Source organism: Mustelus asterias, chromosome 3, assembly GCF_964213995.1.
Source record: "Mustelus asterias chromosome 3, sMusAst1.hap1.1, whole genome shotgun sequence".
NCBI lineage: Eukaryota > Metazoa > Chordata > Chondrichthyes > Carcharhiniformes > Triakidae > Mustelus > Mustelus asterias.
This window is the reverse complement of record NC_135803.1, coordinates 85,348,248-85,370,460: the sequence shown is the minus strand read 5'-3', so window position 1 is coordinate 85,370,460 and position 22,213 is coordinate 85,348,248. Positions and strand designations below refer to the sequence as shown.

General features: G+C 45.9%; 1 protein-coding gene across 4 annotated transcripts in view; it reads right to left on the bottom strand.

Annotated features, from left to right (window-relative positions):
- LOC144491451 (solute carrier organic anion transporter family member 2A1-like) overlaps positions 1-22,213 on the bottom strand; it is a 450,593-nt gene that overhangs the window by 94,775 nt on the left and 333,605 nt on the right. For all 4 annotated transcript variants that reach the window (XM_078209279.1, XM_078209280.1, XM_078209282.1 and 1 more), the window contains one exon: positions 427-586. In XM_078209279.1, coding sequence (XP_078065405.1) covers positions 427-586 — 160 coding nt within the window. The remainder of the gene's footprint in view (positions 1-426; positions 587-22,213) is intronic.

Below are 22,213 nucleotides of genomic sequence, written 5' to 3'. Positions count from 1 at the left end.
TACTGAGAGCATGCAAGCAAAGACTCCTGAAATACGTATTCTGCCAAAGAAGGCCCAACATCAATCTAAAAGATTCTAATACTGATTGTTTACATATAAAAAGATATAGAATGATACTTGGTGAAGTAATAATTGTTTGTAGTGAGTTGAAGTTAATGTCAGTTGTCATTCTACTGGAGTAAAGGGGGAGGGATGTTATGTATTGTGCATCTCTGTGCAGTGTGTCACATGATTACATGGTGACATCATCAGAGACATCTGCGGGATTTTTCCTCTCTTCCATCCTGGACCGTAAGCAAGCAATACATATCTAATAAAGCTCAACTAACTGGTTAAGTAACCCACCATGTGGCAACCTTTCAATTTTTTAATATTTGCTGTTAAAGTAAACTGACTACTTTAATATACAACAGTAGTTACACTTACCATAGTCATCCTGATGGAATGATTGAAGACAGAATCAGTGCATCCAGCTTGACATGGTGAAATATATTCTATGGCATCAACTCCACACACTGGGTTGAAGACGTAATCAAAGCAGAAGCATTGAGCATTACAGTTAGCCTTGAGAGTGAATGGAGAGGAGCTGTCAAGATTCAGAAATTACAGAAGAATGTTAAACCTGGCAATTCAATTGTAGTTCACCTCAAATAAAGCAAACATCACTGCACTCCACAATACAGTTGCACTGAGTGAAATGGAATTCTTTTTTGGACTGATTCATTTCAGAACCAACTTGAGTTTATCACAAATCAGGAGTTAAATTTGACAAAGAAAATGGATCATGGACTAATTACAACCTAAATAGAGTTGAAGTGCAGTCGATGAGAGAGTTATGCAATATACCACTGACTGATGTACATCATTTTTTATACTTTCATTTGATGTGAATGTTGCTGGCTGGGACAACTTTTGTTGTCCAGCCTGAATTGTCCTTAGATTCATAGAAACCCCACAGTACAGAAAGAGGCCATTCAGTCCATCGAGTCTGCACCGACCACAAACCCACCCAGGCCCTACCCCCATATCCCTACATATTTTACCCACTAGACTCGATGGGCCGAATGGCCTCTTTCTGAACTGTAGGGATTCTATGATTCTAGTGGCAGGAAATAGAGAGCAGAGATAATGGGCAGAAACTCTCATTGGAAGAATGTGACTGTTGTAATATGTCTTTATGGAGTGGCATCACAAAAAGTTGTATGAGTATGACATGTGATCCAATATTAGTTCAGTTTTGCTTTAAGCAGAGCACACACACAAGATTTATACCTATTGTGATGTTACAAAGAGTCGGGCAATGATACAGGCAGAGTTCCGAGACACAATGTTAATGCCCAGAAGTCCAAGTAATAAATAATTTACTAATTAACACACCGAAGGCACGTAGCTAAGTTGTGACTGTACTGTGTCTTTAAGAAATATATTTTAATCACGTTTCTCTGCAGTTTGTTCAAACAGGCCTCGTGGTTTATGTTGCTGAAATGTCTGTAAATGGTGACTTCTGATTGTTACTCAAGCAGTATAATGGACAACATGTTCATTTTAATCTGGACTAATACAGTGTCCTGGGGTTTTAATAATCCCTTGGGATTACTAACTTGGGCTTGATTTGGGGATGATCAACAGGTCAGGTGATGCCTGCATGGACAGTTTTTTATTCCACAGTAAAGCCCAGGGTTTTAGTTTCATTTTTGTCAGAAACTGTTTGGACAGCAAATTGAAAGCATTGTTTCTTGTTTTCTCTCCTGGTATTGGAAATCCTGCTGTCTGTGGGTTGCTAGCTAAAAGCTGGTGGAGACAAGTAGTGTCTCTATCTCTCCGGAGTTGAAAATTCTGCTGTCTGGGAATTGCTGTTAGAAGATACTGGGAGGAAGGCAATGTGGTTCTGTCTCTCTCTATCCAGAGACGAGCTGAAAGTTCCAGGACTGGAAAACCTCAGTTTAAATTTGACAAGGTCCCTCATGGCAGACTGATGCAGAAGGTGAAGTTGCATGGGATCACAGGTGAGTTGGCAAGGTGGATACAAAACTGGCTTGGTCATAGAAGACAGAGGGTAGCAGTGGAAGGCTGTGTTTCTGACTGGAGGGCTGTGACAAGTGGCATTCCTCAGGGATCAGTGCTGGGACTTTTGCTGTTTGTAATATATAGATATATATATATATAAATGATTTGGAGGAAAATTAGTAATTTTGCGGACGACACAAAGGTTGGTGGATTTGCGGATAGCAATGAGGACCATCAAAGGATGCAGCAGGATATAGATTGGTTGGAAACTTGGGGCAGAGAGATGGCAGATGGAGTTTAATCCAGAAAATGTGAGGTAATGCATTTTGGAAGGTCTAATACAGATAGGTAATATACAGTAAATGGCAGAACCCTTAAGAGTATTGATAGGCAGAGGGACCTGGGTGTACAGATACACAGGTCACTGAAAGTGGCAACACAGGTGGAGAAGGTAGTCAAGAATTCATACGGCATGCTTGCCTTCATCGGCCGGGGCATTGAGTTTAAAAATTGGCAAGTCATGTTGCAGTTTTATAGAACCTTAGTTAGGCCGCACTTGGAATATAATGTTCAATTCTGGTCGCCACAATACCAGAAGGATGTGGAGGCTTGGGAGAGGGTACAGAAAAGATTTGCCAGGATGTTGCCTGGTATGGAGGGCATTAGCTATGAGGAGAGGTTGGAGAAACTTGATTTGTTCTCACTGGAGCGACGGAGGTTGAGGAGCGACCTGATAGAAGTCTTTAATCCTTGCCCCTCGCACCTTAAACCTATGGCCCCTAATAATTGTTCTATTCTATAATGTTATGATTCTACAAGAATATGAGAGGCAGAGATAGAATTGATCTTCAGGAGCTTTTTCCGAGGGTGGAAGAGTCAATTACTGGGGGACATAGGTTTAAGGTGTGAGGGGCAAGGTTTAAAGGAGATGTATGAGGCAGGTTTTTTTACACAGAGGGTGGTGGGTGCCTGGAACTTGCTGCCAGGGGAGGTAGTGGAAGCAGATACGATAGTGAGTTTTAAGGGGCGTTTTGACAAATACATGAATCGGATGGGAATAGAGGGATATGGACCCCGAAAGGGTCGGGCGTTTTAGTTAAGTTGGGCAGCATGGTCGGTGCAGGCTTGGAGGGCTGAAGGGCCTGTTCCTATGCTGTAATTTTCTTTGTTCTTCTTCAATTCAACATCCAAAGGACTAATTCAAAGCAGGTGTTAAAAAGCTGCAAAATCGAGCATCATATGAGCATACTTGTTTTCTGAGCCAAGCCTTCAAATTTATACAATATCATGGTTGATTTTTGTAGTTAACTGTGTTCTTAAATAAACTTTCTTTGATAAAAGCTTCCTAGTGGGTCACTTGAATCATACAATCAAAGGGCAAAAGTGCTGATTTTGTAAAATACCTTGGAGTTTCTGGCCTGGATCCCAACAAAGTTTATAGTCGTGAAAATGGAAAAGTTCTAGTTACCAAGTCATCTAGTCCTTAGTCAAATTCTAAATCAAGTTTGCTGGCGACAAAGCACATAGTGAATTTAAACATAGCAGGTAATACACAAAGGACTCCAACACCTTCCTATTTATCACCCCAAGGCTTTGTCTCTTTGCAGGACTCAGTTTTCTACTTAATGAGTCTAATAGTGCTGCACAGCTGATCCTTGCTTGCAATGCCTCCGCATCAGTCTACCATGTGACTTCCTGTGGCTATGAATGAGGGGTGGATGTGAACTAGAGACATGAGGTTTACAGCATGGAAACAGGCCCTTTGGCTCAACTAGTCCACGCTGCCCCTTTTTTAACCACTAAGCTAGTCCCAATTGCCCACGTTTGGCCCATATCCCTCTATACCCATCTTACCCATGTAACTGTCTAAATGCTTTTTAAAAGACAAAATTGTACCTGCCTCTACTACTACCTCTGGCAGTTTGTTCCAGACACTCACCTCCCTCTGTGAAAAAATTGCCCTTCTGGACACTTTCATATCTCTCCCCTCTCACCTTAAATCTATGCTCTCTAGTTTTAGACTCCCCTACCTTTGAGAAAAGATATTGACCATCTAGCTGATCTATGCCCCTCATTATTTTATAGACCTCTATAAGATCACCCCTCAGCCTTCTACACTCAAGAGAAAAAATTCCCACTATCCAGCCTCTCCTTATAACTCAAACCATCAAGTCCCGGTAGCATCCCAGTCAATCTTTTCTGCACTCTTTCTAGTTTAATAATATCCTTTCTATAATAGGGTGACCAGAACTGTACACAGTATTTATTCCAAGTGTGGCCTTACCAATGTCTTGCACAACTTCAACAAGACATCCCAACTCCTGTTTTCAATGTTCTGATCAATGAAACCAAGCATGCCGAATGCCTTCTTCACCACTCTATCCACCTGTGACTCCATTTTCAAGGAGCTATGAACCTGTACCCTGAGATCTCTTTGTTCTATAACTCTCCTCAACGCCCTACCATTAACTGAGTAAGTCCTGCCCTGGTTCGATCTACCAAAATGCATCACCTCACATTTATCTAAATTAAACTTCGTCTGCCATTTGTCAGCCCACTGGTCCAATTGATCAAGATCCCATTGCAATTTGAGATAACCTTCTTCACTGTCCACCACGCCACCAATCTTGGTGTCATCTACAAACTTACTAACTATGCCCCCTATATTCTCATCCAAATCATTAATATAAATGACAAATAACAGTGGACCCAGCAGCGATCCCTGAGGCACACCGCTGGTCACAGGCCTCCAGTTTGAAAAACAACCTTCTACAACCACCCTCTGTCTCATATCATCAAGCCAATTTTGTATCCATTTGGTTACCTCACCCTGGATGCCGTGAGATTTGACTTCATGCAACAGCCTATCATGTGGTAACTAGAAAATAGGAAGGGGGGGGTGAGTGTCAGAAATACTGTTCCTTCAGCACCTAGCCCCTTCTGACATCACACTATGCCCCTAGTCTTAATCAATGAACCCAAACATATTTATTAAATCCCTGATGAGCAATTGGTGTGTGCATTTGATTGGATTTGACAGATTGTCACATGTGAATATGTAGTGAAAAGTATTGTTTTTGCGTGCAATACAGACAAAGCATCCCATACATAGAGGAGTACATGCAGAATGTAGTGTTACAGTCATAGCTAGGGTGTAGAGAAAGATCAGCTTAATATAAGGTAAGTCCTTTCAAAGCAAAATACTGTGGACATTGGAATCCGAAACAAAAACAGAAAATACTGGAAAATCTTGGCAGGTCTGACAGCATCTATGGGGAGAGAATAGAGCCAACGTTTCGATTACCCTTCGTCAGAACTGAGAGCAAAGAGAATCAACAGAGATTTATACTATGAGGGTGGGGGGGGGGGTAGAATGGGACAAAGAGAATGTAAATGAGGATATTTAGAGAGCGTGGCGATGATAGGGATCTAGATGAGTATACGGCTTGTAGGAAGGGACTTAAGAAATAAATTAGGAGAGCCAGAAGGGGTCACGAGAAGGCCTTGGCAGTTAAGATTAAGGAGAACCCTAAAGCGTTCTATAAATATGTGAAGAGTAAAAGGATGAGATGTGAAGGAATAGGACCTATAAAATGTGAAGGTGAGAAAGTCTGTACAGAACCGGAAGAATTAGCAGAGGTGCTTAATGAATATTTTACCTCGGTATTCACGGTGGAAAAAGACCTGGGTGGTTGTACTACAGGATTGAGGTGGACTGAAAAGATTGAGTATGTGGACGTTAAGAAAGAGGATGTGTTGGAAATTTTGAACAGCACCAAGATAGATAAGTCGCCGGGACCGGATGGGATGTACCCCAGGTTACTGTGGGAGGCGAGGGAAGAGATTGCAGAGCCTCTGGCGATGATCTTTGCGTCGTCGATGGAGACGGGAGAGGTTCCGGAGGATTGGAGGATTGCAGATGTGGTTCCTATATTCAAGAAAGGGACTAGGGATAGCCCAGGAAATTACCGACCGGTGACTCTAAACTCAGTGGTTGGTAAGTTGATGGAGAAGATCCTGAGGGACAGGATTTATGAACATTTAGAGAAGTTTAGTATGCTCAAAAGTAGTCAGCACGGCTTTGTCAAAGGCAAATCGTGCCTTACGAGCCTGGTGGAGTTCTTTGAAAATGTGACTAAACACATTGACGAAGGAAAAGTGGTAGATGTGGTTTACATGGACTTCAGCAAGGCGTTCGATAAGGTCCCCCATGCAAGACTTCTCGAGAAAGTGAAAGGGCATGGGATCCAAGGGGCTGTTGCCTTGTGGATTCAGAACTGGCTTGCCTGCAGAAGGCAGAGAGTGGTTGTAGATGGGTCTTTTTCTGAATGGAGGTCGGCCCCAGGGATCTGTTCTGGGACCCTTGCTGTTTGTCATTTTCATAATTGACCTGGATGAGGAAGTGGAGGGATGGGTTGGTAAGTTTGCCGACGACATGAAGGTTGGTGGTGTTGTGGATAGATGGGAGGGATGTCAGAAGCTGCAGCATGACATAGATAGAACATAGAACATAGAACATTACAGCGCAGAACAGGCCCTTCGGCCCACGATGTTGCACCGACCAGTTAAAAAAAAACTGTGACCCTCCAACCTAAACCAATTTCTTTTCGTCCATGAACCTATCTACGGATCTCTTAAACGCCCCCAAACTAGGCGCATTTACTACTGATGCTGGCAGGGCATTCCAATCCCTCACCACCCTCTGGGTAAAGAACCTATCCCTGACATCGGTTCTATAACTACCCCCCCTCAATTTAAAGCCATGCCCCCTCGTGCTGGATTTCTCCATCAGAGGAAAAAGGCTATCACTATCCACCCTATCTAAACCTCTAATCATCTTATATGTTTCAATAAGATCCCCTCTTAGCCGCCGCCTTTCCAGCGAAAACAATCCCAAATCCCTCAGCCTCTCCTCATAGGATCTCCCCTCCATACCAGGCAACATCCTGGTAAACCTCCTCTGCACCCTCTCCAAAGCCTCCACATCCTTCCTGTAATGTGGGGACCAGAACTGCACACAGTACTCCAAGTGCGGCCGCACCAGAGTTGTGTACAGTTGCAACATAACGCTACGACTCCTAAATTCAATCCCCCTACCAATAAACGCCAAGACACCATATGCCTTCTTAACAACCTTATCTACTTGATTCCCAACTTTCAGGGATCTATGCACACATACACCTAGATCCCTCTGCTCCTCCACACTATTCAAAGTCCTCCCGTTAGCCCTATACTCAACACATCTGTTATTCCTACCAAAGTGAATTACCTCACACTTCTCCGCATTAAACTCCATCCGCCACCTCTCGGCCCAACTTTGCAACCTGTCTAAGTCTTCCTGCAAACTACGACACCCTTCCTCACTGTCTACCACACCACCGACTTTGGTGTCATCAGCAAATTTGCTAATCCACCCAACTATACCCTCATCCAGATCATTAATAAATATTACAAACAGCAGTGGCCCCAAAACAGATCCCTGAGGTACACCACTTGTAACCGCACTCCATGATGAATATTTACTATCAACCACCACCCTCTGTTTCCTATCCGCTAGCCAATTCCTGATCCAATTTCCTAGATCACCCCCAATCCCATACATCTGCATTTTCTGCAGAAGCCTACCATGGTGAACCTTATCAAACGCCTTACTAAAATCCATATATACCACGTCCACTGCCTTGCCCCCATCCACCTCCTTGGTCACTTTCTCAAAAAACTCAATAAGGTTAGTAAGGCACGACCTACCTGCCACAAAACCATGCTGACTATCACCTATCAATTCATTACTCTCCAAATAACTATAAATCCTATCCCTTATAATTTTTTCCAACATCTTGCCGACAACAGAAGTGAGACTCACCGGTCTATAATTCCCGGGGAAGTCTCTGTTCCCCTTCTTAAACAATGGGACAACATTCGCTAACCTCCAATCTTCTGGTACTATACCAGAGGCCAACGACGACCTGAAGATCAGAGCCAGAGGCTCTGCAATCACTTCTCTTGCCTCCCAGAGAATCCTTGGATAAATCCCATCCGGATAGGATAGGATGCAAGACTGGGCGGAGAAGTGGCAGATGGACTTCAACCCAGATAAATGTGTAGTGGTCCATTTTGGCAGGTCAAATGGGATGAAGGAGTATAATATCAAAGGTATTTGATCCTCTTCACACTTAGCAGTGTAGAGGATCAGAAGGACCTTGGGGTCCAGGTCCGGGTCCATAGGACTCTTAAATCGGCCTCGCAGGTAGAGGAGGTGGTTAAGAAGGCGTATGGTGTGCTGGCCTTCATCAATCGAGGGATTGAGTTTAGGAGTCGGGAGATAATGGTGCAGCTTTATAAGACCCTCGTCAGACCCCACTTGGAGTACTGTGCTCAGTTCTGGTCGCCTCATTACAGGTGGGATGTGGAAATGATTGAAAGGGTGCAGAGAAGATTTACAAGGATGTTGCCTGGATTGGTTGGCATGCCTTATGAGGATAGGCTGAGGGAGCTCGGTCTTTTCTCCTTGGAGAGACGAAGGGTGAGAGGTGACCTGATAGAGGTGTACAAGATGTTGAGAGGTATCGATCGGGTGGATTCTCTGAGACTTTTTCCCAGGGCTGAAATGGCTGCTACAAGAGGACACAGGTTTAAGGTGCTGGGGAGTAGGTACAGAGGAGATGTCAGGGGTAAGTTTTTCACTCAGAGGGTGGTGGGTGAGTGGAATTGGCTGCCGTCAGTGGTGGTGGAGGCAAACTCAATAGGGTCTTTTAAGAGACATCTGGATGAGTACATGGGACTTAATAGGATGGAGGGTTATAGGTAAGCCTATATATAAGCCTAGGGAGGTAGGGACATGATCGGTGCAACTTGTGGGCCGAAGGGCCTGTTTGTGCTGTATTTTTTCTACGTTCTATGTTCTATACAGAAGACTGAGGATGTGCTAAAAGTGTCCATTGAATGACCAGAATGTATGAATGGCAGAACAGAGGTATAGATTGTTAAATTACTGCCTGAGAAATGTGGCAAATGCCCTGAAAGGAAGGGGAGGGTGGGGGGGGGCGTTAGCGGGGAGGGAGCAAGGAGGAGAGCTGGAATGAAGAAATGGAAAAATGGAAGTGAGAGAGAAGGATGACAAAATGGATGAATGAGATGAAACAAAATGAAATAAAATAAATGGAAATGTGGTGGAGGTGAAGGAGAGAGTTCATGCTCTGAATTTGTTGAACTCAATGTTCAGTCCAGAATGCTGTAAAATGCCCAATTGGAAGATGAGATGCTGTTCCTCCAGTCTGTGTTGGGGTTCGCTTGAACATTGCAAAAGGCCAAGGACAGACATGTGGATAGGAGAGCAGGCTGGTGTGTTGAGGTGGCAAGCGACAGGAAGATCTGGGTCGTATTTGCAGACAGACCGAAGGTGTTCAGCTAAGCGGTCACCTCATTCCTTGCCCACGGAACCTTCCCATGCAATCGTAGAAGGTGCAACACCTGCCCCTTTACCTCCTCACTGCTCACCATCCCAGATCCTAAACACCCCTTTCAGGTGAAGCAGCACTTCACATACACCTCTTTCAATCTGATCTATTGCATTCACCGCTCCCAATGCGGTCTACCCTATATCGGAATCCAAATGCAGACTGGGTGACTGTGGTGTGGCAGAGGTGAAGGAACAGAGAGAATGTGATTGAGTCCTTGCAGGATGTGGGGGGTGAACAGCTGTAGTCAAGGTAGTTGTGGGAGTCGGTGGGCTTGTAATGGATACTAGTGGACAGTTTATCACCAGAAATGGAGACAGAGAGGTCAAAGAAGGGAAGAGAAGTGTCAGAGATGGACCATGTGAAGATGAAAGAGGCTGAAAATTGGAAGCAAAATTGATAAATTTCTCCAGGTCCAGACGAGAGCATGAAGTGGCATCGAAATAGTTGTCAATGTACCGATAAAGGAGTTGTGGGTGGGGGCCGGAGAAGGACTGGAACCAGGAATGCTCTACATAACCCATAAAGAGACAGGCATAACTGTGACCCATGCGGCTGCCCATAGCCACATCTTTTATTTGGAGGAAGCCTGACAAGTGAAAGGAGAAATTGTTGAGTAAGAGAACCAGTTTGGCCAGACAGAGGAGAGTGGTGGTGGATGGGGATTGTTCAGACCTCTGTTCGAGGAAGAAACAAAGTGCTTTGAGGCCATCCTGGTGCGGAATGGAGGTGAAGAAGGATTGGACATCCATGGGGAAGAGGAAGTGGTTTGAGCCAGGAAACTGGAAGTCATTGATATGGCATAGGGCATTGGAGGAATCGCAGATGTAGGTGGGAAGGGACTGGACAAGAGGAGAGAGAATAGAATCAAGATAGGAGCAAATGAATTCGGTGAGCAGTGTCTCTTGTTCCCCCTCTCTAGAGTTGGAGATTCTCTGTTAGAATGTTGCTATTTTGGAAACTGCAGAGGGAGAGGTCTCCTTTCTCGTCTCTGAAGTCTGAAAACTGGAAGTTGCTACAGACTAGATTTACTTACTGTTTTGCTGTCTTGAGGATATATCCTTCTCTGTTTGGATTTCTGTCCACAGGTGTTAAAAGCTGGAAGTCTAGTATCATGCGAGGATACTTGTTTTAATGCTAACTAATTCTGAAGAATATTGTATGTTTATGGGGTATTGCTTTTAAATTGGAACAGAGGTAGCTAGCTGTTAAGAATTGTACTGTGTCATGTTGAAATCTTGTAATTGGTAAAAATCATGCTAACTTTTTTGTTATATTCTAACTGTGTTCTTAAATAAACTTCCATACAGCACAGAAGAGGCCCTTCAGCCCATCGAGACTGCACCGACACATTAGAAACACCTCAACTTCCACCTAACCCCATTTATCAGCACTTGGCCCATAGCCCTGATTTTATGATGTGCCAAGTGATCATCCAGATACTTTTTAAAGAATGTGAGCCAACTCGCCTCTACCAACCTCCTAGGCAGTGTATTCTAGACCATCACCACCCGCTGGGTAAAGAAGCTTATCCTCACATCCCTCCTAAACCACCTGCCCCTCACCTTGGACCTATGTCCTCTTGTGACTGACCCTTCAGCTAAAGGGTACAACTGCTCCTTATCCACTCTATCCATGTCTCTCATAATCTTACCTTGTACCCCCGATCAGGTCACCCCTCAGTCTTCTCTGCTCCAATGAAAACATCCCAAGCGTATCCAACCTCTCTTCATAACTTAAATGTTCCATCCCAGACAGCATTCTGGTGAATCTGCTCTGCAGCCCCTCCAGTGCAATCACATCCTTCCAATAATATGGTGGCCAGAACTGCACGTGGTACTCTAGCTGTGGCCTCACCAAAGTTCTATACAACTCCAATATGACTTCCCTGCTTTTGTAACCTATGCCTCGATTGACAAAGGCAAGTGCCTCATATGCCTTTTGCACCACTCTACTAACATGCTCTTCCACTTTCAGAGATCTGTGGACAAACATGACAAGGTCCCTTTGTTCCACAGAACTTCCTAGTATTCTACCATTTATTGAGTACTTTTTTGTCAAATTACTCCTTCCAAAGTGTATTACCTCACACTTTTCAGGGTTAAATTCCATCTGCCACTTATCTGCCAATTTGGCCATTCCATCTATGTTGTCTTGTGACCCAAGACACTTGGCCTCACTGTTAACCACTGGTCCAATCTTTGTGTCCTTCCCCCCATATAGTGATCAATGTAATTTATATAAATGACGAATAATAGGGTGTCCAACACAGATCCCTGTGGTACGCCACTGGACACTGGCTTCCAGTTACTAAAGCAGCCTTTTGTCATCACCCTCTGTCTCCTATAACTGAATCAATTTTGAATCCACTTTATTAAATTACGCTGTATCCCATGTGAATCTTCTTTACAAGTCTCCCATGTGGGACTCTGTCAAAGCCTTTACTGGAATTCATATAAACTACATCAACTGCACTACCCTCGTCCACACACCCGGTTACCTTCTCAAAAAATTCAATCAAATATGTTAGGCATGACTTCCCTCTGAAGAAGCCAGGCTAACTATCCCTGATCAAGCTTTGCCTCTCCAAGTGGAGATAAATGCTCTCCTTCAGAAGTTTCTCTCATTGTTTCCCTACCACTGACGTGGGACTCACAGTCTATTGTTCCCTGGTTTATCTCTACAACCCTTCTTAAATAGCGGAACTACATTAGCTGTTCCCCAGTCGTCTGGCACCTCCCCGGTGGCCAGAGAGGAATTAAAAATTTGGGTCAAAGCCCCTGCAATCTTCTTTCTTGCCTCTCACAGCAGCCTAGCGCACAATTCACCTAGACCTCGAGATTTTACCATTTTTAAGGCTACCATCACCTCCAATATATTGTCCTTCCCTATGTCATTTGTTCAAGAACTTCATAGTCTCTCTCCCTGAATTCCATACTATCGTCCTCATTCTCCTGGATGTGAACTATTCGTTCAACACTCAATCAATGTCCTCTGGTTTCACCCACAGATTGCCCCCTTGGTCCCTAATGAGCCCTATTCTTTCTCTGGTTTCCTCTTCCCATTGATATACTTATAGAATATCTTGGGATTTTGGGAACTTTGTTTGATAAAAGCTTCCTAGTGGGTCACTTGAATCATACTTGCAGTGAAACACCTTATGCTCACCAATGCCAAAATCAAATGTAAAACTTAGTGTCTGGGCTAACTTAACAAAACTCCTTTGAGTTTCTGGCCTGGGCCCTAACAGTAATGATACGCAGAGTGTGACTGGAAGGGACAGAGTGTGCAAACATAAAAACAGCAGCAAATAGGATCAAAGGGGGAATAAATTGTTAAAGACAAAGTTTTGGCTCTTTACTTAAATGCATGTAGTATTTAACACAAAAAAATGAATTGATTGCACAAATTGAGGTTAATGTCTATGATCTTATAACCATTACAGAGTTGTGGTTACAAAGAGATCAAAGGTGGGAATAAATATTCAGGGATATGTGACTTTTCATAAGGACAGGCAGGAAGGAAAGGGCGGTGGGGTAGCTTTGTTAGAATGTGATGGAATAAGTACAATAGCTAGAAATGATCTTGGATCACTTTGGAGATTTACCAGGATGTTGCCTGGTATGGTGGGAAAATCGTATGAGGAAAAGCTGAGGGGCTTGAGGTTGTTTTCGTTAGAGAGAAGAAGTACTGCGGAGGTCGCAGAGACGGTGCGGACCCCCGATACGGCTGAACTTGTGAACATGTGGACAGTTCGTATTGTCTCCTTACCCCACCGGCCTTTGTTTTTAAAGGAGGGGTGAATGTGGTGAACCATAGATGGTTACCACTATGGGTACTTGTACATATGTTACTCTTGTTGCTGTTGGGGTTAGGGTTGGGGTGTTCCAGCTGTTAGCATTGTTCTGTGGTACACTCCGTTTGGCTCCGCCTTCTTACAGGGGTATAAAGGTCACTGCTACTTCCTAGTCTGGGATAGTATTGTTAAGCAGTGTGCTCTATTCTTGTTGTGAATAAAAGCCTTTATTCCTGGGTACGACCTTGTCTCCCGTGTGAATCAATCGCGCATCACTAACCATTGTGCCACCATGCCGCATGATAGCCAGCAAAATTGGAAAGGAATTGAAAACTGACCAGGAATATAACAAGAACCAAGGAATTGAGCCCATAGGTGTCTATTAGGATCCCTGGTCAGCTGAGCACCCAGTCACTGTGTCCACTTGGGATAGATGTAATCTTTCCAGGGGTTAAGAAGAGGAATAGATGTGGGGTTAATATGATTAATATGAGTTATGAGATGAGTGATAATCATTAAATTTCTCACTGTACTTTTGCTATTGTAGCCTTGGGCTATACTTCTGCTATTGTTTTGTTAGAGATGGAGGGCAATAACTTCCTCCAAGTGAGAATAACCGGTGGACCGCCACTCCATACGGACGTTCCTGTGTTAAAAAAAGTCTATCTCATACAGCATTCCAGATTCAGGCTGGGGGAGATTCAAGTGATGCAATGCATCCCCGGCTCCAGCGACAAAATGTAAATGAAGCAAAGCAAAGGAAGGCACATCTTTTTTTTTACAGCACTGGCTGCCATAAAGTGGGTGAGTTTAAAGGTCCCATTGAATGTAACAGGCCAGGGTTAAAGGTAAATGTCCAAAATGGGGGAGGGTGGTCTGATATCGTGTGGGGGCTTGGGACATCTGAAGGCAGGCACTGGGGTTTATTGGGCATGGGAGGGGGGGGGGGGACAGGGGGATCAGACATCAGCAGGCATTAGTTGGGTTGGGGTGGGTCAAGTTGGGTAGGGTGGAAGGGATTTGGGGTGCAGAAGGAGGTATAAGGGGTGGTTCAAATAGGGAGTTAGGAATAATATCAGGGAGACGGGATCAGGGGGTTGGGCTGGATCGGGGGCGGAGTGGGTGGATGCTGGCACGGTGGGGGGTCTGGTCAGGTGGTGGGGTCAGGTCAGGAAGTGGGGGCTGTTCGGGTCGGGGTGGGGGAATGGGTCGATGAACATGGGGATCGAGTTGGGAGGGGGGGTCCTGCTGGTTTGGACTGGGTTGTTTTGGGGGTACAGGTCGGGTGGGGGTGGGGAATCCCCTGTGGGTTGGGGTCGTGGGTGGGGAATATCATGGAGAGGTGCTCAGAGGGGCCATCCCTTGGGAGTGTGTCCTGTGCAAGGCACTGTTTGTGTGTTTAAAATCTTTACTCTGAAGTTAGAGGTGTTTTTTTTTCTTCTAATTCCCTCAGAGTAACTATGAGGGTAACACTGGTAGAACCATCCAGAGTGAGTGATTTAAATTGCTTTGTTGGATGGTTCCCAGCGCAATGTAATTGTCCAGGGGAAGTTACTGCTGGGTAAACCCTTACTTCTGAGAGGAAACTTTGGAGTAACTCCCAAATCTCCCTCTTGGGGGCCAGGTAGTTACAGGTTAAGCCACTATAACTGATAAGCCTGAGCTGTTTTCAAGTTGTATTTTCTTTTTCTTATGCCTGTATTTTCCCATTAACTTGCAGACTAAACAGCCTGGCAAGCAGGCCAGCAATGTGTATAAATGTGTGCTCATGCAACTGCTCTTCCAGATGCTTCAGTTCTCTGAATCATTATCCTGCATGCTTGTAATAAAGATTCCCTAATTTTAACGATCTCCAGAGTCCGAGTGACATTTGTCTCACAATAGCGATCAGTGATGGTAATACAGATGGCAGCAAGGTACGACATGTTGAACAGACTTAAATCCTGCTGCATTGAATTGGAAGACTGTCAACATTTTGGTCAGACCACAGAAGAAGTATCAGAGAGTTTTAAAAACTCAGCGTTGTGATACAAAGAAAGATTTTGTAGACACAGCACCCAGCTTGTGCTCAAATGTGATAAAGATTTGACAAGCAGGCAATCCGTCGTGGTGAACTTGTGGTGTATAAACTGCCAGTTTGGTGAGTGGGAAAGCAGGTCAAGAATACCAGCACTAGATGAGCTCAGGCAGGTGTGGGCCAGATCAATTGCGAGTAAGGGAGAGGCAAACAAAAGAAAAACTAAACAGTAAAAATTGGGCCAGAGAAGCTTGCGATTATAACAGCATTATGTAATTTGCTAAGTAAATTGAATAAAAAGCAAAGATGCCATTACTTGGTGGCGTCTTTTTGCCAAAACCTGCCTTTGTGGGCAGAACTTCGAAAGTGAACATAAAAGCCGCTTCAGTGACACTCATCCCAAGTACGAAAAGAGAATGAAAGGGGAAAATACAGTATGAAAGTAAGCTTGCAGGAAACATAAGGACTGACTGATGATGACATAAGGGACTGATTTTACCATTTTCATTCTAAGTGCTGAATCTGGGTGCAATTCAGATCCGACTTGGAAACCTGCTTTCAGGCGGCCCCATATGCACTTAGCCTGAAAAAAAAATCACGGGCCTGAATTGTGCTGTGGGCGGGGCTCATCACGCTCGAAATGATCGGAGCTCTGAACTGCGCATGCGCAGTTAGAAAAGAAATTTGAAAATTGCGCCGCTGTCACATCGCTCCCGGGCTGCAAAAAGTGGATAAAGCGGCCCAGGAGCAAAAAGCGGGAGCGATGGTCCCCACAGATATCACCCCACCCCCACAACATAACTATCCCCCTTATCCACCTACCCCCCCGCTACCCAGACCGATCGTGACCCCCTGCCCTCTTTCCCCCCCCACCAATCACCGCAGAGTGGCAGTGGACCCCCCCTGCCCCTGCCCCCCACCGAGATCCACCTGGCCTCCCCCCCCCCCCCCCGCCCTCCCAACCACCAGAGATCCATCTGGCCTCCACCCCACCCCCCTCCAGAGAATGATTGGGCCTCCCCCACTCCCCCCAGAGAAAGTTTGGGCCTCCCCCTCTCCCCGACAATGATCTGGCCTCCCTCCTCCTCCCCTCCCCCCCCCACAAGAGAATGATCGAGCCTGCCTCCCCTCCCCCCCCACCAGAGAATGATCGGGCCCACCTCCCCTTCTCCCCCGCCACCAGAGAGCGATCGGGCCTCCCTCCCCCCCACGCACCAGAGATACATCTGACCCATCTCCTCCTCCCTCCCCCACCAGAAAATGATCAGGCCTCCCTTCTCCCACTCCTCCCCCCCCCTCACAAGAGAATGATCTGGCCCGCCTCCCTCCCCCGCACCACCGATCTGAGTCAGAGAGCCATTGGAAGTGCTGAACCTACCTCTTCAGCAGCTGGAGTGCCCGAAACAGACCTTTTGCCGAGCATGTTTGTTTTGCACCGATTCTGGATGCACTAACGCGATGGTAAAGGGGGAAATGCTGATAAAGTTGGGCAGACAGTTCATTAATTCAATTTAAATGCATGCAAATGCATTTACATCGCCATTGCGCCCGTTTTGGGCGCGAATCAGATTGCGGCCATTCGCGGGCCTCAGTAAAGTGGGCATCTGCGCAGACGCGGGTGCGGATCGCGTTAATGGCCTCACGCCGACTTTACCACGTTTTCGCACCCGATGGTAAAATCGGGCCCCAAGAGTTTCTATGAAGAGAAAGCAGTTGGTGAAGACAAATGTAGGTCACCTACAGACAGAAAGGGGGAACGTATAATAGGCAACAAAGAAATGGCCAAGCAACTGAATACATACTTGGGTTCTGTCTTCACAAAAGAGGACACAAATCAGATGCCAGAAATGTTGGAGAATGCAAGATTTAGTGAGAGGGAAGAACTGAGGGAGATCAATATTAATAGAGAAATGGTACTAGGAAAGTTGCTGGGATTGAAGGCAGATAGAACCAAAGAACCATAGAAAATTACAGCTCAGAAACAGGCCTTTTGGCCCTTCTTGTCTGTGCCGAACCATTTTTTGCCTAGTCCCACTGACCTGCACTTGGACCATATCCCTCCACACCCCTCTCATCCATGAACCCGTCCAAGTTTTTCTTAAATGTTAAAAGTGACCCCGCATTTACCACTTTATCCGGCAGCTCATTCCACACTCCCACCACTCTCTGCGTGAAGAAGCCTCCCCTAATATTCCCTTTAAACTTTTCTCCTTTCACCCTTAACCCATGCCCTCTGGTTTTTTTCTCCCCGAGCCTCAGCGGAAAAAGCCTGCTTGCATTCACTCTATCTATACCCATCAAAATCTTATACACCTCTATCAAATCTCCCCTCAATCTTCTACGCTCCAGGGAATAAAGTCCCAACCTATTCAATCTCTCTCTGTAACTCAGCTTCTCAAGTCCCGGCAACATCCTTGTGAACCTTCTCTGCACTCTTTCAACCTTATTTACATCCTTCCTGTAACTAGGTGACCAAAACTGTACACAATACTTCAAATTCGGCCTCACCAATGCCTTATATAACCTTACCATAACACTCCAACTTTTATAGAACATAGAACATAGAACGGTACAGCACAGAACAGGCCCTTCGGCCCACGATGTTCTGCCGAGCTTTATCTGAAACCAAGGTCAAGCTATCCCACTCCCTATCATCCTGGTGCGCTCCATGTGCCTATCCAATAACCGCTTAAATGTTCCTAAAGTGTCTGACTCCACTATCACTGCAGGCAGTCCATTCCACACCCCAACCACTCTCTGCGTAAAGAACCTACCTCTGATATCCTTCCTATATCTCCCACCACGAACCCTATAGTTATGCCCCCTTGTAATAGCTCCATCCACCCGAGGAAATAGTGTTTGAACGTTCACTCTATCTATCCCCTTCATCATTTTATAAACCTCTATTAAGTCTCCCCTCAGCCTCCTCCGCTCCAGAGAGAACAGCCCTTGCTCCTTCAACCTTTCCTCATAAGACCTACCCTCCAAACCAGGCAGCATCCTGGTAAATCTCCTCTGCACTCTTTCCAGCGCTTCCACATCCTTCTTATAGTGAGGTGACCAGAACTGCACACAATATTCCAAATGTGGTCTCACCAAGGTCCTGTACAGTTGCAGCATAACCCCTCGGCTCTTAAACTCCAACCCCCTGTTAATAAAAGCTAACACACTATAGGCCTTCTTCACAGCTCTATCCACTTGAGTGGCAACCTTTAGAGATCTGTGGATATGGACCCCAAGATCTCTCTGTTCCTCCACAGTCTTCAGAACCCTACCTTTGACCCTGTAATCCACATTTAAATTAGTCCTACCAAAATGAATCACCTCACATTTATCAGGGTTAAACTCCATTTCCCATTTTTCAGCCCAGCTTTGCATCCTATCTATGTCTCTTTGCAGCCTACAACAGCCCTCCACCTCATCCACTACTCCACCAATCTTGGTGTCATCAGCAAATTTACTGAACCACCCTTCAGCCCCCTCCTCTAAGTCATTAATAAAAATCACAAAGAGCAGAGGACCAAGCACTGATCCCTGCGGCACTCTGCTAGCAACCTGCCTCCAATCCGAAAATTTTCCATCGACCACCACCCTCTGTCTTCGATCAGACAGCCAGTTACCTATCCAATCGGCCAACTTTCCCTCTATCCCACACCTCCTCACTTTCATCATAAGCCGACCATGGGGGACCTTATCAAACGCCTTACTAAAATCCATGTATATGACATCAACTGCCCTACCTTCATCAACACACTTAGTTACCTCCTCAAAAAATTCAATCAAATTTGTGAGGCACGACTTGCCCTTCACGAATCCGTGCTGACTATCCTGGATTAATCCGCATCTTTCTAAATGGTCGTAAATCCCATCTCTAAGGACCTTTTCCATCAATTTACCAACCACCGAAGTCAGACTAACCGGTCTATAATTACCAGGGTCATTTCTATTCCCTTTCTTAAACAGAGGAACAACATTCGCCATTCTCCAGTCCTCTGGCACCATCCCCGTGGACAGCGAGGACCCAAAGATCAACGCCAAAGGCTCTGCAATCTCATCCCTTGCCTCCCACAGAATCCTAGGATACATTTCATCAGGCCCAGGGGACTTATCGACCTTCAGTTTATTCAAAACTGCCAGGACATCCTCCCTCCGAACATCTATTTCCTCCAGCCTATTAGCCTGTAACACCTTCTCTTCCTCAAAAACATGGCCCCTCTCCTTGGTGAACACTGAAGAAAAGTATTCATTCATCACCTCGCCTATCTTTACTGACTCCATACACAAGTTCCCACTACTGTCCTTGACCGGCCCTAACCTCACCCTGGTCATTCTTTTATTCCTCACATAAGAGTAAAAAGCCTTGGGGTTTTCCTTGATCCGACCCGCCAAGGACTTCTCGTGTCCCCTCCTAGCTCTCCTAAGCCCCTTTTTCAGCTCATTCCTTGCTAACTTGTAACCCTCAATCGAGCCATCTGAACCTTGTTTCCTCATCCCTACATAAGCTTCCCTCTTCCTTTTCACAAGACATTCCACCTCTTTCGTGAACCATGGTTCCCTCACTCGGCCATTTCCTCCCTGCCTGACAGGGACATACCTATCAAGGACATCCAGTATTTGTTCCTTGAAAAAGTTCCACTTTTCATTAGTTCCTTTCTCTGACAGTTTCTGTTCCCAACTTATGCCCCCTAATTCTTGCCTAATCGCATCATAATTACCTCTCCCCCAATTGTAAACCTTGCCCTGCCGTACGGCCCTATCCCTCTCCATTGCAATAACAAAAGACACCGAATTGTGGTCACTATCTCCAAAGTGCTCTCCCACAACCAAATCTAACACTTGGCCCGGTTCATTTCCCAGTACCAAATCCAATGTGGCCTCACCTCTTGTCGGCCTATCCACATATTATGTCAGGAAGCCCTCCTGCACACACTGCACAAAAACTGCCCCATCCGAACTATTTGACCTACAAAGGTTCCAATCAATATTTGGAAAGTTAAAGTCCCCCATGACAACTACCCTGTGACCCCCACACATATCCATAATCTGCTTAGCAATTTCTTCCTCCACATCTCTATTACTTTTTGGGGGCCTATAGAAAACTCCTAACAACGTGACCGCTCCTTTCCTATTTCTAACCTCAGCCCATATTACCTCAGTGTGCAGATCCACCTCGAAGTGCCTTTCCGCAGCCGTTAAACTATCTTTGATTAACAATGCCACTCCTCCACCTCTTTTACCAGCTTCCCTACACTTAGTGAAACATCTATACCCCGGAACGTCCAACAACCATTCCTGTCCTTGTTCTACCCACGCCTCTGTAATGGCCACAACATCGTAGTCCCAAGTACCAATCCACGCCCCAAGTTCATTTACCTTGTTCCGGATGCTCCTTGCATTGAAGTAGACACACTTCAACCCACCTTCCTGTCTACCGGTACCCACCCTTGACCCTGATACCTTCCCCAATACCTCACCATCCTCACTGACTTCTGGACTACAACTCCTTTTCCCACTCCCCTGACAAATTAGTTTAAACCCCCCTGAAGAGCCGTAACAAATTTCCCTCCTAGGATATTGGTGCCCCTCTGGTTCAGGTGCACCCCGTCCTGTTTGTACAGGTCCCACCTTCCCCAGAATGTGTTCCAATTATCCACGTATCTGAAGCCCTCCCTCCTACACCATCCCTGCAACCACATGTTTAACTGCACTCTCTCCCTGTTCCTCAACTCGCTATCACGTGGCACCGGCAACGTACCAGAGATGACCACATGTTTTGTCTTGGCTCTCAGCTTCCAGCCCAGCTCCAGAAATTCCTGCTTTAAATCCCCGTCCCTTCTCTTACCTATGTCATTGGTACCAATGTGTACCACGACTTGTGACTGTTTCCCCTCCCCCTTCAGAATCCGGAAAACACGGTCTGAGACGTCACGGACCTTGGCATCCGGTAGGCAACATACCATCCGTGAGTCTCTTTTGCTGCCACAGAACCTCCTATCTATCCCTCTAACTAACGAGTCCCCAGTAACTATTGCCCTCCCGCTCTGCCCTTTACCCTCCCGAGCCACAGAGACGGACACAGTGCTGGAGATCCTCTCATTGCGGCTCACCGTTCGTGGTGGGAGATACAGGACGGATATCAGAGGTAGGTTCTTTACGCAGAGAGTGGTTGGGGTGTGGAATGGACTGCCTGCAGTGATAGTGGAGTCAGACACTTTAGAAACATTTAAGCGGTTATTGGATAGGCACATGGAGCACACCAGGATGATAGGGAGTGGGATAGCTTGATCTTGGTTTCAGATAAAGCTCGGCACAACATCGTGGGCCGAAGGGCCTGTTCTGTGCTGTACTGTTCTATGTTCTACCACTGGTATGTCATCCCCCTCAACCGTATCCAAAGCGGAATACTTGTTGCTAAGGGGAACGACCACTGGGGATCCCTGCACGGACTGCTTCCTCCCAGCCCCTCTCACCGTCACCCATCTGTTTTCATTCCTCGGAGTAACTGTATCCCTAAAGCTTCTGTCTATGGCCACCTCTGCGTCCCTAATGATCCTAAGTTCATCCAACTCCAGCTCCAGTTCCCTAACACGGTTTTGGAGGAGCTGCAGATGGGTGCACTTCCCACAGGTGTAATCAGCAGGGACACTGTCGTCGTCCCTCACCTCAAACATAGTGCAAGAGGAACATAGCACTGCCTGCACACCCATCCCCTCTAGATACCTTGCCAGTACCAGGTAGAAAGTGCAGAAATGAATTTAAACTCACCTCTGCTCACCCTTTCTGCCTAAGCCCTGTGAGCCAAAGCCTTATAGCTCACACTCTGCTTCCCACGCACTCCACTGCCTGCTCCCGACGCTGCCCGCTGTATACTGCAGCCTACCTTTTATACTTCACGTGCTTAAAAAACCCTTCCCAGACTCCTTAGCAGCCCACTTC